At 40.5% G+C, this 17,742-nt stretch overlaps 1 protein-coding gene across 1 annotated transcript in view; it reads right to left on the bottom strand.

Moving 5' to 3' along the window:
* Positions 1–17,742, bottom strand: part of LOC128663050 (organic cation/carnitine transporter 2) — a 295,715-nt gene that overhangs the window by 199,487 nt on the left and 78,486 nt on the right. Inside the window, exon 3 of the mRNA XM_053717190.1 lies at positions 861–1,015. Within this exon, the coding sequence (XP_053573165.1) occupies positions 861–1,015 (155 nt within the window). The remainder of the gene's footprint in view (positions 1–860; positions 1,016–17,742) is intronic.

The following is a 17,742-nucleotide window of genomic DNA, read 5'->3' as shown; positions in this document are numbered from 1 at the left end:
TGGCCTTGTCCTTAAGGGCTTAAAGGACCACTCAATGCAGTAGAATTGCATAATTAACAAGTACATAATTAAGTCAATGCAATGAACACTTACTCTGAATTAAAAATAAACAGTAGATATTTCCCCCCCACATTTTCTGGCCCACTGTATCATGTGACAGAGATCAGCCAATCACAGACTAGTATGTGTATACCCTGTGAGCTTGTTCACATGCTCAGTAGGATCTTGTTCCCCAGAAAGTATAAAATATAGAAATATAAAAAGACTGTGCAAAATCTGATAATGGAAATAAATTGGAAAGTGTCAAAACTGCAAGGTCTATCTGAATCATAAACGTTTAGATAAAATAATGCTCTCACTTGGGAGTTGTGACAGGCAGGTACTAAACTGTTAATTTTCCATTGTTCTCTCAGAGTATTGGTCTTTGAGTAAATAGTGATAAAGAAAATAGGGACTTTATGTAAATAATTAGACAGATAACATAATGGGGTAGTCTCTACAAGTTTAGTCAATTTTATTGGGATGTGGCTTCAGTCAACAAACAGCTATTTCATATACAAAAATATAACTAATGAAACAATTTCCCATACATTTAAAGGGACAGTTCATCCAAATGTTTCCCCCCTTCAAATTGCTCCCAATGATCAATTATACCTGCTGGAGTGTATTAAATTGTTTAGAAGTAGCTCCTTTACCCTTATTTCAGCATTTGATTTAGCCTGTGGTATCCCTTTTATCATTGTGAAGGGAACAAACCAAGCTCAGATTGTCATATGACATAGCACCATGTAATTCCTTGTCCCGGATGCAAATAAAAGAAACCCTCAGAAGAAACCCTCAGAACAAAGCATTATTCTTACCAAGTATAAAAGCGGCCACGTAATTGGAGATCTGACCCATTCCGACTATGACAAACAATACAGTGAACATCTCCCAGTTTACAGAGAAGACTTGGATTAAGCTGAAGCCAGTCTGAACAGCCATCGTAGCAAAGAGAACTTTTTTCCTGCCAAACCTGCCATAAGAAAAAAAAAAAAAAAAGTTGTGAAAAACCTGGTAAATAATAGAAAACACACAGAGCTAGATTACAAGTGGTGTAAAAACAGTTATGCGCAAGAGAAAAGGGGTTTATCACAGGTGTTTGAGCCAGGTTTTTGGCTCATATTAAAGATAGTGCAACCTCAGAGATCCGAGTAACTGTTTCACGAAACAAAACAAACAAAAAAGTGTCACAAAACACATAAAAAATACATTATATTATCATGTGCGAGATAGTCTAAGTTCGGCTTTTTGCGCTTGTCGGATAAGCACGCATGCGAAAACAGTTTACTTTCAACTTGCAATACGAGCCCTACCGGACGTGCACAAAAAAAACGTACTTTTAGCAGAGTTAACGATCGAGTGGGAGCGTTAAATAACACTCAACTTGTAATCTGGCACATACACAGCTCACTGGGCAAGATTTATGAAGCTGCCACATACTTAAGAAGCAGAAACCGCTTCTTATTCCTCTCCACACTTTCTATTCAAACCACACTGTAAAAAGAATTTAAGCAGCCAGTCAGGATGCTTGTCCCAGGACAAACTAGGGAGTGTGCATTTGTAATATGCAGACACAGGCATGTTATTTTCCTATTCAGTTAAAGTGAGTTCTATGAAATCTCAGCAAAGGCAAAGTATTACCTCAGCACTGATGATGCTAATTGGCTATTTTTTTTTTGTTTGTCTTTTCAAATTGCTGCTTGACAGCAGCTGAAGTATAACTGTTTACATAGCAGTTACTCTGGTGAGCTGAAGAAATTTTGAGGAAAAATATCTTCCTTTTTTACATAGAGATGCTCAGGTAATTTTTATTGTCAGCTTTTTACAGTTATGCTGCATCACTTTCAAGTGATTTAGCATATGAGTTTTATGTCCCTTTAATCTAAAGTAAGGCTTTAAGATGACTAAGGTGTAGACTGTCCCTTTAAAGGGACAAAGCAGTTGTAGTAACATCCTTTTATAAGGATTGGGCTCTCTCTCACCCCCACTGGAAGGTTGATTTCTGTTGCTATTGTTTACATAGCTTTTTTTCTGTAGCCAACATTGCAATATTGACATTTTCAGTATAGGTGGTGGTTTCATCAGGCAAAAGCAGATATTTTAAATGACAAAATAACACAATTTATACAGCAGATACAATTGACCATTTGCAGTACACTAAAAGGGGAGAATATTTTTCAGTTATTAATAAAAAGAAAATAGAAAACTCCTCTAGAAGTGCGCTACAAAAGTAAGCTCTCTATAAATGGATATTCCTCTATAACCAGGAGGTGAGACCGGAACTTGTACACTGGAGGCTTCTATAGTGAAGAGGAAAGATCTAAGATCCCCACTGGATGTTATTTTTTTGGGTGAAACACCCAATCCCCAAGAACAAGTTTACAAGATTACAAATTACGTGGTGCAGGCTTATCATGGAGTTAAACTAATCTATGGAAAGTGATCTAATCCATAGCCGCATCCACAATACATAAAGAGCAACCGGCTGCCTGAGACGGTGGGCTGCACCATAGCTTGCTATTATTATTGGCAGTATTTCTACGGAATATAGATACCGTATACTCGGGGAAGGAAAATTACATGCAAGTACTTTGAAGACTTACTTTTCCCAAATACTGACTATGTCATTTTAAACAGTCATTATAGACACTTATTAACATTTCCTGTGCCACATTATTACTGGGAATTGAAGACATTAAAGGGATACTAAACCCTCATTTTTTCTTTCATGATTCAGATAGAGCATGCAATTTTAAGCAACTTTCTAATTTATTCCTATTATCAATTTTTCTTTGTTCTCATGTTATCTTGATTTGAAAAAGCAGTAATAAAAGGTTAGTAGCCGGTGTCTTAAATTAATCCCTCTACCATAGGCATTTGTATACTACGTCACTTCCGGTGACGTTTTATCAGCTGGTGGAGGTTTGTGGCGCTCACTGCGCATGCGCTAGAGGCCCAAACTCCTTACATCAGCTGATGCGAAGATTCAAAGAATGATGTGGCACGCGCACGTTACTGGTTACAAAATCCCAATGAACGTGTTTGTTCATTGGATTTTGTAACCAGAAAGGGTCGCACAATATGTACACCGCGGTCAACTGTTACTAGTAAATACACACACCATGTACTAGTGACAATTTTCACATATTCACTGTTCATATATATATATATATATATATATATATATATATATATATATATATATATATATATATATATATATATATATATAGTGTTATATATATATATATATATATATATATATATAACACTATATATATATATATATACTATATATATATATATACTATATATAAATATATATATATACTATATATTCATATATCTTCATATATTATATATATAACACTATATAACAATGTCAGTACCGTTTCTGGTTACAAAATCCAATGACACGCCGCTTGTTCATTGGGATTTTGTAACCAGTAACGTGCGCGTGCCACATAATTCCTCATCAGCTGTTGTAAGGAGTTTGGGCCTCTAGCGCATGCGCAGTGAGCGCCACAAGCCTCCACCAGCTGACAAAGTGACGAGGTATACACATTCCTACGGGTAGAGGCATAACTTTAGAACACCGGCCCATTTCTTAGTTCAGCACCTTGGTAGAGCTGCTGATTGGTTTGCTACATTTAGCCACAAATCAGCAAGTGCTACCCATGTGCTGAACAAAAAATGGTCTGACTCTAAAGCTTACAGTATTGCTTTTTCAAATCAAGATAGCATGAGAACAAAGAAAAATTGATAATAGGAGTAAATTAGAAAGGTGCTTAAAATCTCATGCTCTATCTGAATCATGAAATAAAAAAAAAATGGGTTTAGTATCCCTTTAAGCACAGTGAGTATACAATATGTTGCATTTTTTCTAGTGTAAATATTAGTTTTAATTGTGTATCATTTCATTATTATTGCATTTTTCAAGTTGGTCAACTTATAACCAATTTTGTAGACGTCTATTAATTATAAATATAACTTCAACATTAATTTTACATAAGTTTGTGGTATTAAATAAATATATTATTTATATCTTTTTTTACTATTCATTTCTTTATGCTGTAAAGCACTCTTACATTTATATTCGGAACAGCCAATACAATGCGAGCTCAATCTGATTGGCTGATTGGATCAGCCAATCGGATTGAACTTGATTCTGATTGGCTGATTCCATCAGCCAATCAGAATATTCCTACCTTAATTCCGATTGGCTGATAGAATCCTATCAGCCAATCGGAATTCGAGGGACGCCATCTTGGATGACGTCCCTTAAAGGAACCGTCATTCGTCGGGAGACGCCGGAAGAAGAGGATGGATCCGAGTCGGCTGCTTCAAGATGGACCCGCTCCGCACCGGATGGAAGAAGATCGAAGATGCCGCTTGGATGAAGATGTTTGCCGGTCCGGATGTCCTCTTCTTGCCGGATAGGAGGAAGACTTTGGAGCCTCTTCTGGACCTCTTCAGCACCGGATGCCAGGACGGATCGGTGATACCTGTTGAGGTGAAGACAAGGTAGGAAGATCTTCAGGGGCTTAGTGTTAGGTTTATTTAAGGGGGGTTTGGGTTAGATAAGGGGTATGTGGGTGGTGGGTTGTAATGTTGGGGGGGGGTATTGTATGTTTTTTTTTACAGGCAAAAGAGCTGATTTTCTTGGGGCATGCCCCGCAAAGGGCCCTGTTCAGGGCTGGTAAGGTAAAAGAGCTTTTAACTTTATTAATTTAGAATAGGGTAGGGCATTTTTTTATTTTGGGGGTCTTTGTTATTTTATTAGGGGGCTTAGAGTAGGTGTAATTAGTTTAAAATTGTTGTAATATTTTTCTTATGTTTGTAAATATTTTTTTATTTTTTGTAACTTAGTTATTTTTTATTTTTTGTACTTTAGTTAGTTTATGTAATTGTAGTTATTTGTAGGAATTGTATTTAATTTATTTATTGATAGTGTAGTGTTAGGTTTTATTGTAGGTAATTGTAGGTATTTTATTTAATTAATTTATTGATAGGGTAGTGTTAGGTTTAATTATAACTTAGGTTAGGATTTATTTTACAGGTAAATTTGTAATTATTTTAACTATTTTAGCTATTAAATAGTTCTTAACTATTTAATAGCTATTGTACCTGGTTAAAATAAATACAAAGTTACCTGTAAAATAAATATTAATCCTAAAATAGCTATAATATAATTATAATTTATATTGTAGCTATATTAGGGTTTATTTTACAGGTAAGTATTTAGCTTTAAATAGGAATAATTTATTTAATAAGAGTTAATTAATTTCGTTAGATGTAAATTATATTTAAGTTAGGGGGGTGTTAGTGTTAGGGTTAGACTTAGCTTTAGGGGTTAATCCATTTATTATAGTAGCGGTGAGCTCCGGTCGTCAGATTAGGGGTTAATAATTGAAGTTAGGTGTCGGCGATGTTAGGGAGGGCAGATTAGGGGTGAATACTATTTATTATAGGGTTAGTGAGGCGGATTAGGGGTTAATAACTTTATTATAGTAGCGCTCAGGTCCGCTCGGCAGATTAGGGGTTAATAAGTGTAGGCAGGTGGAGGCGACGTTGAGGGGGGCAGATTAGGGGTTAATAAATATAATATAGGGGTCGGCGGTGTTAGGGGCAGCAGATTAGGGGTACATAGGGATAATGTAAGTTGCGGCGGTTTACGGAGCGGAAGATTAGGGGTTAATAAGTGTAAGGTTAGGGGTGTTTAGACTCGGGGTACATGTTAGAGTGTTAGGTGCAGACGTAGGAAGTGTTTCCCCATAGGAAACAATGGGGCTGCGTTAGGAGCTGAACACGGCTTTTTTGCAGGTGTTAGGTTTTTTTTCAGCTCAAACAGCCCCATTGTTTCCTATGGGGGAATCGTGCACGAGCACGTTTTTGAGGCTGGCCGCGTCCGTAAGCAACTCTGGTATCGAGAGTTGCATTTGCGGTAAAAATGCTCTACGCTCCTTTTTTGGAGCCTAACGCAGCATTTTTTTGGACTCTCGATACCAGAGTTATTTTTATGGTGCGGCCAGAAAAAAGCCCGCGTAGCGTTAACATCCCATCTACCGCCAGACTCCAAATCTAGCTGTTAGTTTCTCTTAGACATATATTTACATTAAAGTGAAGGTCCATTTTGATGAATTAGTGCCCGGTTTTTAATAATCCTATTAAAAACAAGGGCACTTTAATTCATCAAAATTGACTTTTCACGGTTTTCTTCAAAAACTTACCTTTTAATCCTGAATGCCGCTCCAGCGATTCCCCCGGCCGTCGGAAGCCTCTGCAGACGTCAGAAATGACGAATCAGGCTTCCTCTAATCACAGCTTTCCCCCCGGGGGAATCTTGGCCTGATGCAACGCTGTGATTGGAGGAAGCCGTATTCATCATTTTGGACCCGCAAAGACGGCTTGCGACGGGCAGAGGAAGTGCTGGCGCGGCTGCCAGGATTAAAAGGTGAAATGTCAATTTTGATGAATTAAAGTGCCCTTGTTTTTAATAGGTTTATCAAAAACCAGGCACTAATTCTTCAAAATGGACCTTCACTTTAAGCTGTAAATTATTAGTGTGCTGCAAAAACTACACGATTATAAACTTTCATATATAAGAATAATTTTGCAATTAAAATTGCAGCTTTATTTTGTCAAATTAGTAAACTGTTTTATGTTTATTCTTTTCACCGATTTCCCTGTCCTCTAGAACAAAATAACCCTTGCGAACCAATCACAAACTAATATTAAGATATAGCACAAACTCTGTTTGCACATGTGCAGAGTGGGGTAGCCTTCCCTCTTGTATTCCCTTAAAGGGACATGAAACCCCAAAAAATTATTTTATTATTATGATAAAGAATACAATTTATTCTAATGTACTCCTATCATCAAATTTGCTTTGTTCTCATGTTATTCTTTGCTGAAGAGATACCTAGGTAGGTAGCGTGCACATGCCTAAAGCACTACATGACAGGAAATAGTGCTGCCATCTAGTGCTCTTGCTAATGTATTTCATTGCTTCAAAACGTCTGCCATATAGTGTTGCAGACACGTGCACACTCGTGAACCTACATTCCTGCTTTTCAAAAAAGAAAAACAAGAAAACTAAGAAGATTTGATAATAGAAGTAAATTTGAAAGTGGTTTAAAAAATGGTATGGTCTATTTAATTCATTAAATACATTTTTGGGGTTTTATATCCCTTTAACGAGGTATAGCTTTTATTTAACTTGGTTACTATTGCAAAGAATGCTTTACCTATCATGAGTGTTGATGCAAAACTGATAATCCACCTTTAAAAAGCATGTGACACCATAGAAGCTTAGGGAGGGTGAAGTAAACAAAGCTTGCATAAATTGCCTTAAAGTATTAACCCAAGTCTCCCTGGAAGAAAGTGAAACATTTTTTTAGATGTATTTTACAATAAAAGGCTGCAAAATAAACAATGAATGTATATTGCAAGAATGTTTCACTTGCAATAATGAAACATTTTATGTGTTGTTGAAATGTCAAGTTTAAAGGATTCCAAAACTGACTTTTTTGTTGTCTAAATTTAATCAAAATCGTATCTATAAACCCTCATTAGCCAAACTTACCCACTTCGAACGGAAAACGAGCGTTAGAAGATGAATAGAATAATATATTACATTTCTAAAAAAACGTCAAAGCCAAACCCTGTTTTTGCTGCTGTCAATGCAAAAACTATTAGCCAATCACAGCGCGATTTCTTGCATCTCATTAATGCTTGTATTCGTCACCCGGCGCATGCGCATATTAGCGCTTAGATGCCAGACTTACCCAAAACAAGTTACTGGCAACACGCAGGTTTCATTCATCATTATTCTCCTAATGAAATATCTATGTATTTAAATGCTCGTTAAAGTACGGGTTATTCTCGCAGCGCAGCGTAACAATATTATCATGTCTATTCCTGTGTAACATCTGTTTGGAAATATAGATTCAGACGGTCTGCGGTGTAAATGGAAGGTGACATATGTAATGACGTTTCTAGATGATCGCGCATGCTCATTACTCACAAAGTCGGACATCTTGATAACTCAGGTTATCGTAAAAGATTTGTGAAAAAAAATAAGATTAGATCGGTGGGTTTGGAAATAAATTAAATTTTGGAGCTGCATAACTAGAGTATGGTAAAAATGTGAAACACAAAGCTAATTACAATATGATTAAAATATATGTATTGAAACGTTTAAGTTAAAAATATTTCATCGTTTAGTGTCCCTTTAATGGTCCTTTAAGATGTAGCCTACATCTCAGTTCCCTATTTATCAGGTCATATGTCAAAAACGGACATAAAAAATGTGAAGTAAATGTTGTTTATTTTTATATTGTAACTATTACAGGAGAACCAGTTGTGTACTTCCTACTGACAGGCACTTCCTGGCAAAATTAATTGTTCGATACATGCAATCGAGTAAAAAAAAGTATTAGTAGGTACTGTGCTACACAATTAATAGAACTTTATTAGATACAATTTAATAAACAGACAATTGTTAAAAAAAATACATGGATATTGAATATTTATGATCACTGAGAACTAAACTCCAAATGTAATAGGAGTAAGAACTCCAACACTATCTCTCTACTTAGGAGTATCCTTTACACTGCAAACTCAGGGTCAGAACAGAGAATGCAAATGTAGTTTTATATAGAATCTTATTTTTAAAACAGGATATATTGTATACCTTCCCATTTCAAAAACAAATTGACTTAATACTAGAGACAGCACAATGTATGTTACGTCACCTCTTTTCATTTACAAGATGTGTCCCTATCATGTCTAATGGAAAAGTATCCTATGTACTAGGGCTGAGCAATTAATCAAGATATGAGGCTAGGCAATATCTAAAATCAGCCTGAAAAAGGCTTCCTTAATTTGTCACGTCCAGCCCAGCCGCAGCACTGATCACTCAACCAAGGAACATCACGACGTAACGCAACTGTTGCCATTTTACTCGCCTTATGGTTCATTGCCCCAGTCCTGAAGTGTGCACAGACGTTGATGGTGGTGGACTGATGGGACTCTTTTCTCTGGTTTATTCGGTCTCCAGTGTAAACTACAAAAGGGACAAGCCACTGTTTGAACAGTTAAATGCAGTTTTTTTAATGCAAAATAAATTTATGTTTTAACATTTTTTTTAATAAAATTGCATTATTTCATTAAAAAATCATGATAATTTTTCTTTTTCCATATCGCACAGCCCATTCTATGTACTTTCAAACTTCTATAAAATGGATTCACACCAATAAAGATATTTACGCCATATCTTATGGTAAATCTTTCTAGTTACAGGCTTACGCACCTGAATCAAGGTCTCTATGACCGAATCAGAAAAACCCCGCTTGCATAGGATTAAGCGTTCAATCTCCAAGCAGTCCGCTTCAGAGAAATTAGATTTGGATGAAAGAAGGGTACTTGAATTAGAAGATCCTTCCTCAACGGCAGTCTCCAAGGTGGCAGGGATGACATGTCCACCAGATCGGCATACCAGATCCTGCGAGGCCACGCAGGAGCAATGAGGATCACTGTTGCCTTCTCCTGATTGATTCGAGCAATGATCCGAGGAAGCAGAGCAAACGGGGGGAAAAAAGATATGCTAGGCTGAAGGACCAAGGAACTGCTAGCGCATCTATCAGTTCCGCCAGGGGATCCCTGGACCCTGACCCGTATCTCGGGAGCTTGGCATTCTGATGAGATGCCATGAGATCTAACTCCGGCCGACCCCATTTGAGAATCAGGTTGGAGAAAACTTCCGGATGAAGTTCCCACTCTCCCGGATGAAAAGTCTGCCTGCTCAGAAAGTCCGTCTCCCAGTTGTCCACCCCTGGGATGTGGATCACTGACAGAAAGCAAGAATGGGCCTCCGCCCACCGGATTATCTTGGCTACCTCTGTCATTGCTAAGGAACTCTTCGTTCTTCCTTGATGATTGATGTAAGCCACCGTCGTTATGTTGTCCATCTGGAATCTGATGAACTGAGCCGAAGCCAACTGAGGCCAGGTCAGAAGAGCATTAAAGATCGCTCTCAGTTCCAGGATGTTTATAGGAAGAACAGACTATGCCTGAATCCACACTCCCTGAGCCTTTAGGGAACCCCAGACAGCTCCCCACCCTAGAAGGCTGGCATCTGTTGTCACCATCAGCCAGGATGGTCTAAGAAAGCATGTTCCCTGGGATAGATGATCTAGAGACAACCACCAATGGAGAGTCCCTTGTCTCCTGATCCAGGGTTATTCGAGGAGACAAGCCTGCATAATCTCCATTCCACTGCCTGAGCATGTTCAACTGCAGAGGTCTGAGGTTAAACCGAGCAAACGGAATGATGTCCATTGCCGCCACCATAAGTCCGATTACTTCCATACACTGGGCCACTGACAGCCAAGGATTGGACTGAAGTGCTCGACAGGTATCTAGAATTTTTGATTTCCTGACTTCTGTCAGAAAAATCCTCATAGATATAGAATCGATTAGAGTCCCCAAGAAAGTCACCCTTGTCTTCGAGATTAAGGAACTGTTTTCCAGATTTACCTTCCACCCGTGAGTTCTCAGGAAGGATAGTACAATGTCGGTATGAGACGTTGCTTGTTGACAAGATGGCGCCTGGATTAGAATATCGTCCAGATAAGGCCCCACCGCAATGCCCAGCGGTCTTAGAACCGCCAGCAAAGACCTCAGAACCTTTGTGAAGATTCTGGGAGCTGTGGACAGTCCAAAAGGAAGAGCCACAAACTGAAAGTGTTTGTCCAGAAAGGCAAACCTTAGGAACTTGTGATGATCTCTGTGGATAGGAATATGAAGATATGCATCCTTTAAGTCGACTGTCGCCATAAATTGACCCTCCTGGATCAATGGAAGAATGGTACAAATAGTTTCCATCTTGAACGGCGGAACTCTGAGAAACTTGTTTAGACCCTTGAGGTCTAGAATGGGCCTGAAAGTTCCCTCCCTTTTGGTAACTACAAACAGATTTGAATAAAAACCCTGCCCGTGTTCCTGTACAGGAACGGGACAAATCACACCAAGGGAGGAGAGGTCTCTTACACAATGTAAGAACGCCTCTCTTTTTATCTGGTCTGCAGATAATCTTGAATCTTCCTTGGGAAGGAAAATTTTTGAACTCCAGCTTGTATCCCTGAGACACTATTTCTATAGCCCAGGGATCCTGAACATCCCGCACCCAAGCCTAAACGAAGAAAGTCTGCCTCCTACCAGATCCGGTCCCGGATCGGGGGCAAGCCCTTCATGCTGACTTGGAATCAGTAGCTGGCTTCTTGGATTGCTTACCCTTGTTCCAAGACTGGTTTGGTCTCCAACTAGGCTTAGATTGCGAATAGTTTCCTTCCTGTTTAGAGGAAGAAGAGAAGGAATTGCCCTTGAAATTTCGAAAGGAACTTACTTTGTCGTCCCTTCTGTTTGCTTCTTTTATCTTGAGGAAAGAGATGACCCTTTCCTCCCATGATATCAGAAATAATTTCCTTCAGACCGGGCCCAAACAAGGTCTTTCCCTTGTAAGGAATTGCTAAAAGCTTAGCCTTAGATGATACGTCCGCAGACCAAGGTTTTAACCATAAGGCTCTGCGGGCTAGGATCGAAAACCCTGAACTCTTAGCTGCCAACTTAGTAATTTGCAGTGAAGCATCCGTAATAAAATAATTGGCTAATTTCAGAGCTTTAATCCTGTCCTGGATCTCCTCTAAAGAAGTCTCAGTCTTAAGAGATTCGGACAAAGCATCAAACCAATAAGCTGCCGTACTGGTGACAGTAGCTATGCAAACAGCCGGCTGCAATAGACCTTCGTGAACATAAATCTTTTTAAGTAGACCTTCCAACTTCTTGTCCTTATAGAGTCTTTGAAAGCACAACTATCCTCAATAGGAATAGTAGTTCGTTTGGCCAAGGTGGAAATAGCCCCTTCCACCTTAGGAACCGTTTGTCAAGTATCCCTGACAGCGTCAGCTATAGGAAACATCTTCTTGAAAATAGGAGGAGAGAAGGGAATACCTGGTCTCTCCCATTCCTTAGAAACAATCTTCGAAGTCCGCTTAGGAACTGAAAAAACATCTGAGTAAGAAGGAACTTCAAAGTATCTGTCCAACTTACTCAATTCCTCAGGAGCGTTGTCTAAAGTCACCAAAACCTTCCTGAGTAACAGGCGGAGGTGTTCTAGTTTAAATCTGAAAGAGACAACCTCTGAATCAGTCAAAGGTAAGGAACTCCCTGAGTCTGAAATTTCACCTTCCGATAGAACCTCTATACCCTCCATCTCAGTTCCCTGGGAGGGTACATCCGAGATTGCCACCATAGCATCAGAAACCTCATTAACTACATGGTTGACTTTCCTCTTACGTTTGCTTTGTAGCATAGGAAAGGCAGACAACGCATCAGAAATAGTGGAAGACATGAGTGCAGCTATGTCTTTTAAAGTAACTCCAGCAGGTGCTAGAGCAGAAGTACAGGGCACTGCTTGAGCGGGCGTTAAAGTTTGGGACACTTGGGGAGAAAGCTGCGGTATACTCTGAACCTTTTTTTTTTTTTTTTTTTTTAACAAAAAGTGTTACTGTCTCTTTAAGAGTCTACAAAAGTAACCTTTTATATTATACAAGAACAAGATGTTCAAAAAAAAACATAATTTATGCTTACCTGATAAATTCCTTTCTCCTGTAGTGTAGTCAGTCCACGGGTCATCCATTACTTATGGGATTATGTCTCCTCCCTAACAGGAAGTGCAAGAGGATCACCCAAGCAGAGCTGCTATATAGCTCCTCCCCTCTACGTCATACCCAGTCATTCGAAAACCAAACGAGAAAGGAGAAACTATAGGGTGCAGTGGTGACTGGAGTATAATTTAAATTTTAGACCTGCCATAAAAACAGGGCGGGCCGTGGACTGACTACACTACAGGAGAAAGGAATTTATCAGGTAAGCATAAATTATGTTTTCTCCTGTTAAGTGTAGTCAGTCCACGGGTCATCCATTACTTATGGGATACCAATACCAAAGCTAAAAGTACACGGATGACGGGAGGGACAGGCAGGCTCTTTACACGGAAGGAACCACTGCCTGAAGAACCTTTCTCCCAAAAACAGCCTCCGAAGAAGCAAAAGTATCAAATTTGTAAAATTTTGAAAAGGTGTGAAGTGAAGACCAAGTTGCAGCCTTGCAAATCTGTTCAACAGAGGCCTCATTTTTAAAGGCCCAGGTGGAAGCCACAGCTCTAGTAGAATGAGCTGTAATTCTTTCAGGAGGCTGCTGTCCAGCAGTCTCATAGGCTAAACGTATTATGCTACGAAGCCAGAAAGAGAGAGAGGTAGCCGAAGCTTTGTGACCTCTCCTCTGTCCAGAATAAACGACAAACAGGGAAGAAGTTTGGCGAAAATCTTTAGTTGCCTGCAAATAAAATTTCAGGGCACGGACGACGTCCAGATTGTGCAGAAGTCGTTCCTTCTTTGAAGAAGGGTTAGGGCACAATGATGGAACAACAATCTCTTGATTGATATTCCTGTTAGTGACTACCTTAGGTAAGAACCCAGGTTTAGTACGCAGAACTACCTTGTCTGAATGAAAACTCAGGTAAGGAGAATCACAATGTAAGGCCGATAACTCAGAGACTCTTCGAGCCGAGGAAATAGCCATCAAAAACAGAACTTTCCAAGATAACAGCTTGATATCAATGGAATGAAGGGGTTCAAACGGAACACCCTGTAAAACGTTAAGAACTAAATTTAAGCTCCACGGCGGAGCAACAGTTTTAAACACAGGCTTAATCCTGGCCAAAGCCTGACAAAAAGCCTGAACGTCTGGAACTTCTGACAGACGTTTGTGTAAAAGGATGGACAGAGCTGAGATCTGTCCCTTTAAAGAACTAGCAGATAAACCCTTTTCTAGACCTTCTTGTAGAAAAGACAATATCCTAGGAATCCTAACCTTACTCCATGAGTAACTCTTGGATTCGCACCAATGCAAGTATTTACGCCATATTTTATGGTAAATTTTCCTGGTAACAGGTTTCCTAGCCTGTATTAAGGTATCAATCACTGACTCCGAGAATCCACGCTTAGATAGAATCAAGCGTTCAATCTCCATGCAGTCAGTCTCAGAGAAACTAGATTTGGATGTTTGAAAGGACCCTGAATCAGAAGGTCCTGTCTCAGAGGCAGAGACCATGGTGGACAGGACGACATGTCCACTAGATCTGCATACCAAGTCCTGCGTGGCCACGCAGGCGCTATTAGAATTACCGATGCTTTCTCCTGTTTGATTCTGGCAATCAATCGAGGAAGCATCGGGAAGGGTGGAAACACATAAGCCATGTTGAAGACCCAAGGTGCTGTCAGAGCATCTATCAGCACCGCTCCCGGGTCCCTGGACCTGGATCCGTACCAAGGAAGTTTGGCGTTCTGGCGAGACGCCATGAGATCCAGATCTGGTTTGCCCCAACGCCGAAGCAATTGGGCAAATACCTCCGGATGAAGTTCCCACTCCCCCGGATGAAAAGTCTGGCGACTTAGGAAATCCGCCTCCCAGTTCTCCACTCCTGGGATGTGGATTGCTGATAGGTGGCAAGAGTGAGACTCTGCCCAGCGAATTATCTTTGAGACTTCCATCATCGCTAGGAAACTCCTTGTCCCTCCCTGATGGTTGATGTAAGCCACAGTCGTGATGTTGTCGGACTGGAACCTGATGAACCTCAGAGTTGCTAACTGAGGCCAAGCCAGAAGAGCATTGAAAACCGCTCTTAATTCCAGAATGTTTATTGGAAGGAGTTTCTCCTCCTGAGTCCATAATCCCTGAGCCTTCAGGGAATTCCAGACAGCGCCCCAACCTAGCAAGCTGGCGTCTGTTGTTACTATCGTCCAATCTGGCCTGCTGAAGGGCATCCCCCTGGACAGATGTGGCCGAGAGAGCCACCATAGAAGAGAATCTCTGGTCTCTTGATCCAGATTCAGCATAGGGGACAAATCTGAGTAATCCCCATTCCACTGATCTAGCATGCATAATTGCAGTGGTCTGAGATGCAGGCGTGCAAAAGGAACTATGTCCATTGCCGCTACCATAAAGCCGATTACCTCCATGCATTGAGCCACTGACGGGCGTTGAATGGAATGAAGGACACGGCAAGCGTTTTGAAGTTTCGTTGACCTGGTCTCTGTCAGGTAAATTTTCATTTCTACAGAATCTATAAGAGTCCCCAAGAAGGGAACTCTTGTGAGTGGCAATAGAGAACTCTTTTCTACGTTCACCTTCCACCCATGCGACCTTAGAAATGCCAGAACTAAGTCTGTATGAGACTTGGCAGTTTGGAAACTTGACGCTTGTATCAGAATGTCGTCTAGGTACGGAGCTACCGATATTCCTCGCGGTCTTAGTACCGCCAGAAGAGAGCCCAGAACCTTTGTAAAGATTCTTGGAGCTGTAGCTAACCCGAAGGGAAGAGCCACAAACTGGTAATGCCTGTTTAGGAAGGCAAACCTTAGGTACCGATAATGATCTTTGTGAATCGGTATGTGAAGGTAGGCATCTTTTAAATCCACTGTGGTCATGTACTGACCCTTTTGGATCATAGGTAAGATTGTCCAAATAGTTTCCATTTTGAACGATGGAACTCTTAGGAATTTGTTTAGTATCTTTAAATCCAAGATTGGTCTGAAGGTTCCCTCTTTTTTGGGAACCACAAACAGATTTGAGTAAAACCCTTGTCCTTGTTCCGACCGTGGAACTGGATGGATCACTCCCATTATTAAAAGGTCTTGTACACAGCGTAGAAACGCTTCTTTCTTTATCTGGTTTGCTGACAACCTTGAAAGATGAAATCTCCCTTTTGGAGGAGAAGCTTTGAAGTCCAGAAGATATCCCTGAGATATGATCTCTAACGCCCAGGGATCCTGGACATCTCTTGCCCAAGCCTGGGCGAAGAGAGAAAGTCTGCCCCCCACTAGATCCGTTTGTGGATCGGGGGCCCTCACTTCATGCTGTCTTAGGGGCGGCAGCAGGCTTTTTGGCCTGCTTGCCCTTGTTCCAGGACTGGTTAGGTTTCCAGCCCTGTCTGTAGCGAGCAACAGTTCCTTCCTGTTTTGGAGCGGAGGAAGTTGATGCTGCTCCTGCCTTGAAGTTACGAAAGGCACGAAAATTAGACTGTTTAGTCCTTGGTCTGGCTCTGTCTTGAGGCAGGGCATGGCCCTTACCTCCAGTAATGTCAGTGATAATCTCTTTCAAACCGGGCCCGAATAATGTTTGCCCTTTGAAAGGTATGTTAAGCAATTTAGATTTAGAAGTCACATCGGCTGACCAGGATTTAAGCCACAGCGCTCTGCGCGCTTGAATGGCGAATCCGGAGTTCTTAACCGTAAGCTTAGTTAAGTGTACAACGGCATCAGAAATAAATGAATTAGCTAGCTTAAGGACTCTAAGCTTGTCTATAATTTCATCCAATGGAACTGAGCTAATGGTCTCTTCCAGAGACTCAAACCAGAATGCCGCCGCAGCCGTGACAGGCGCAATGCATGCAAGGGGTTGTAATATAAAACCTTGTTGAGTAAACATTTTCTTAAGGTAACCCTCTAACTTTTTATCCATTGGATCTGAAAAAGCACAGCTATCCTCCACCGGGATAGTGGTGCGCTTAGCCAGAGTAGAAACTGCTCCCTCCACCTTAGGGACCGTCTGCCATAAGTCCCGTGTGGTGGCGTCTATTGGAAACATCTTTCTAAATATCGGAGGGGGGGAAAAGGGCACACCGGGCCTATCCCACTCCTTGGTAATAATCTCTGTAAGTCTCTTAGGTATAGGAAAAACATCAGTACACACCGGTACCGCATAGTATCTATCCAGCCTACATAATTTCTCTGGAAGCTTAAACTTAAAATTTGAAATGTCTGAGTCCAGTTTATTTGGATCAGATCCGTCACCCACAGAATGAAGCTCTCCGTCTTCATGTTCTGCCAATTGTGACGCAGTATCAGACATGGCTCTAATATTATCAGCGTACTCTGTTCTCACCCCAGAGTGGTCGCGTTTACCTCTAAGTTCTGGCAATTTAGATAATACTTCAGTCATAACATTAGCCATGTCTTGCAAAGTGATTTGTAAGGGCCGCCCTGATGTACTTGGCGCCACAATATCACGCACCTCCTGAGCGGGAGACGCAGGTACTGACACGTGAGGAGAGTTAGTCGGCATAACTTCCCCCTCGTTGTCTGGTGAAATTTTCTTTATATGTACAGATTGGCTTTTATTCAAAGTAGCATCAATGCAATTAGTACACAAATTTCTATTGGGCTCCACATTGGCCTTTAAACATATTGCACAAAGAGAATCCCCTGTGTCAGACATGTTTAAACAAAATAGCAATTAGACTAGCAAGCTTGGAAAATACTTTTCAAATAAGTTTACAAGCAATATAAAAAACGATACTGTGCCTTTAAGAAGCACACAAAAAAACGTCACAGTTGAAATAACAATGAAGCAATTAGTTATAGCAACCAAATTTTCACAGTAAATGCATAAATTTAGCAAAGGATTGCACCCACCAGCAAATGGATGATTAACCCCTTAGTAACCCAAAAACGGATAACAATTTAAAATAAACGTTTTTATCACAGTCAAAGCACAATCTCACAGGTCTGCTGTGAGTGATTACCTCCCTCAAAACAAGTTTTGGAGACCCCTGGGCTCTGTAGAGACGTCCTGGAT

Source organism: Bombina bombina, chromosome 6 (genome assembly GCF_027579735.1).
Source record: "Bombina bombina isolate aBomBom1 chromosome 6, aBomBom1.pri, whole genome shotgun sequence".
Lineage (NCBI taxonomy): Eukaryota > Metazoa > Chordata > Amphibia > Anura > Bombinatoridae > Bombina > Bombina bombina.
This window is presented reverse-complemented; position numbering and strand designations above follow the sequence as displayed.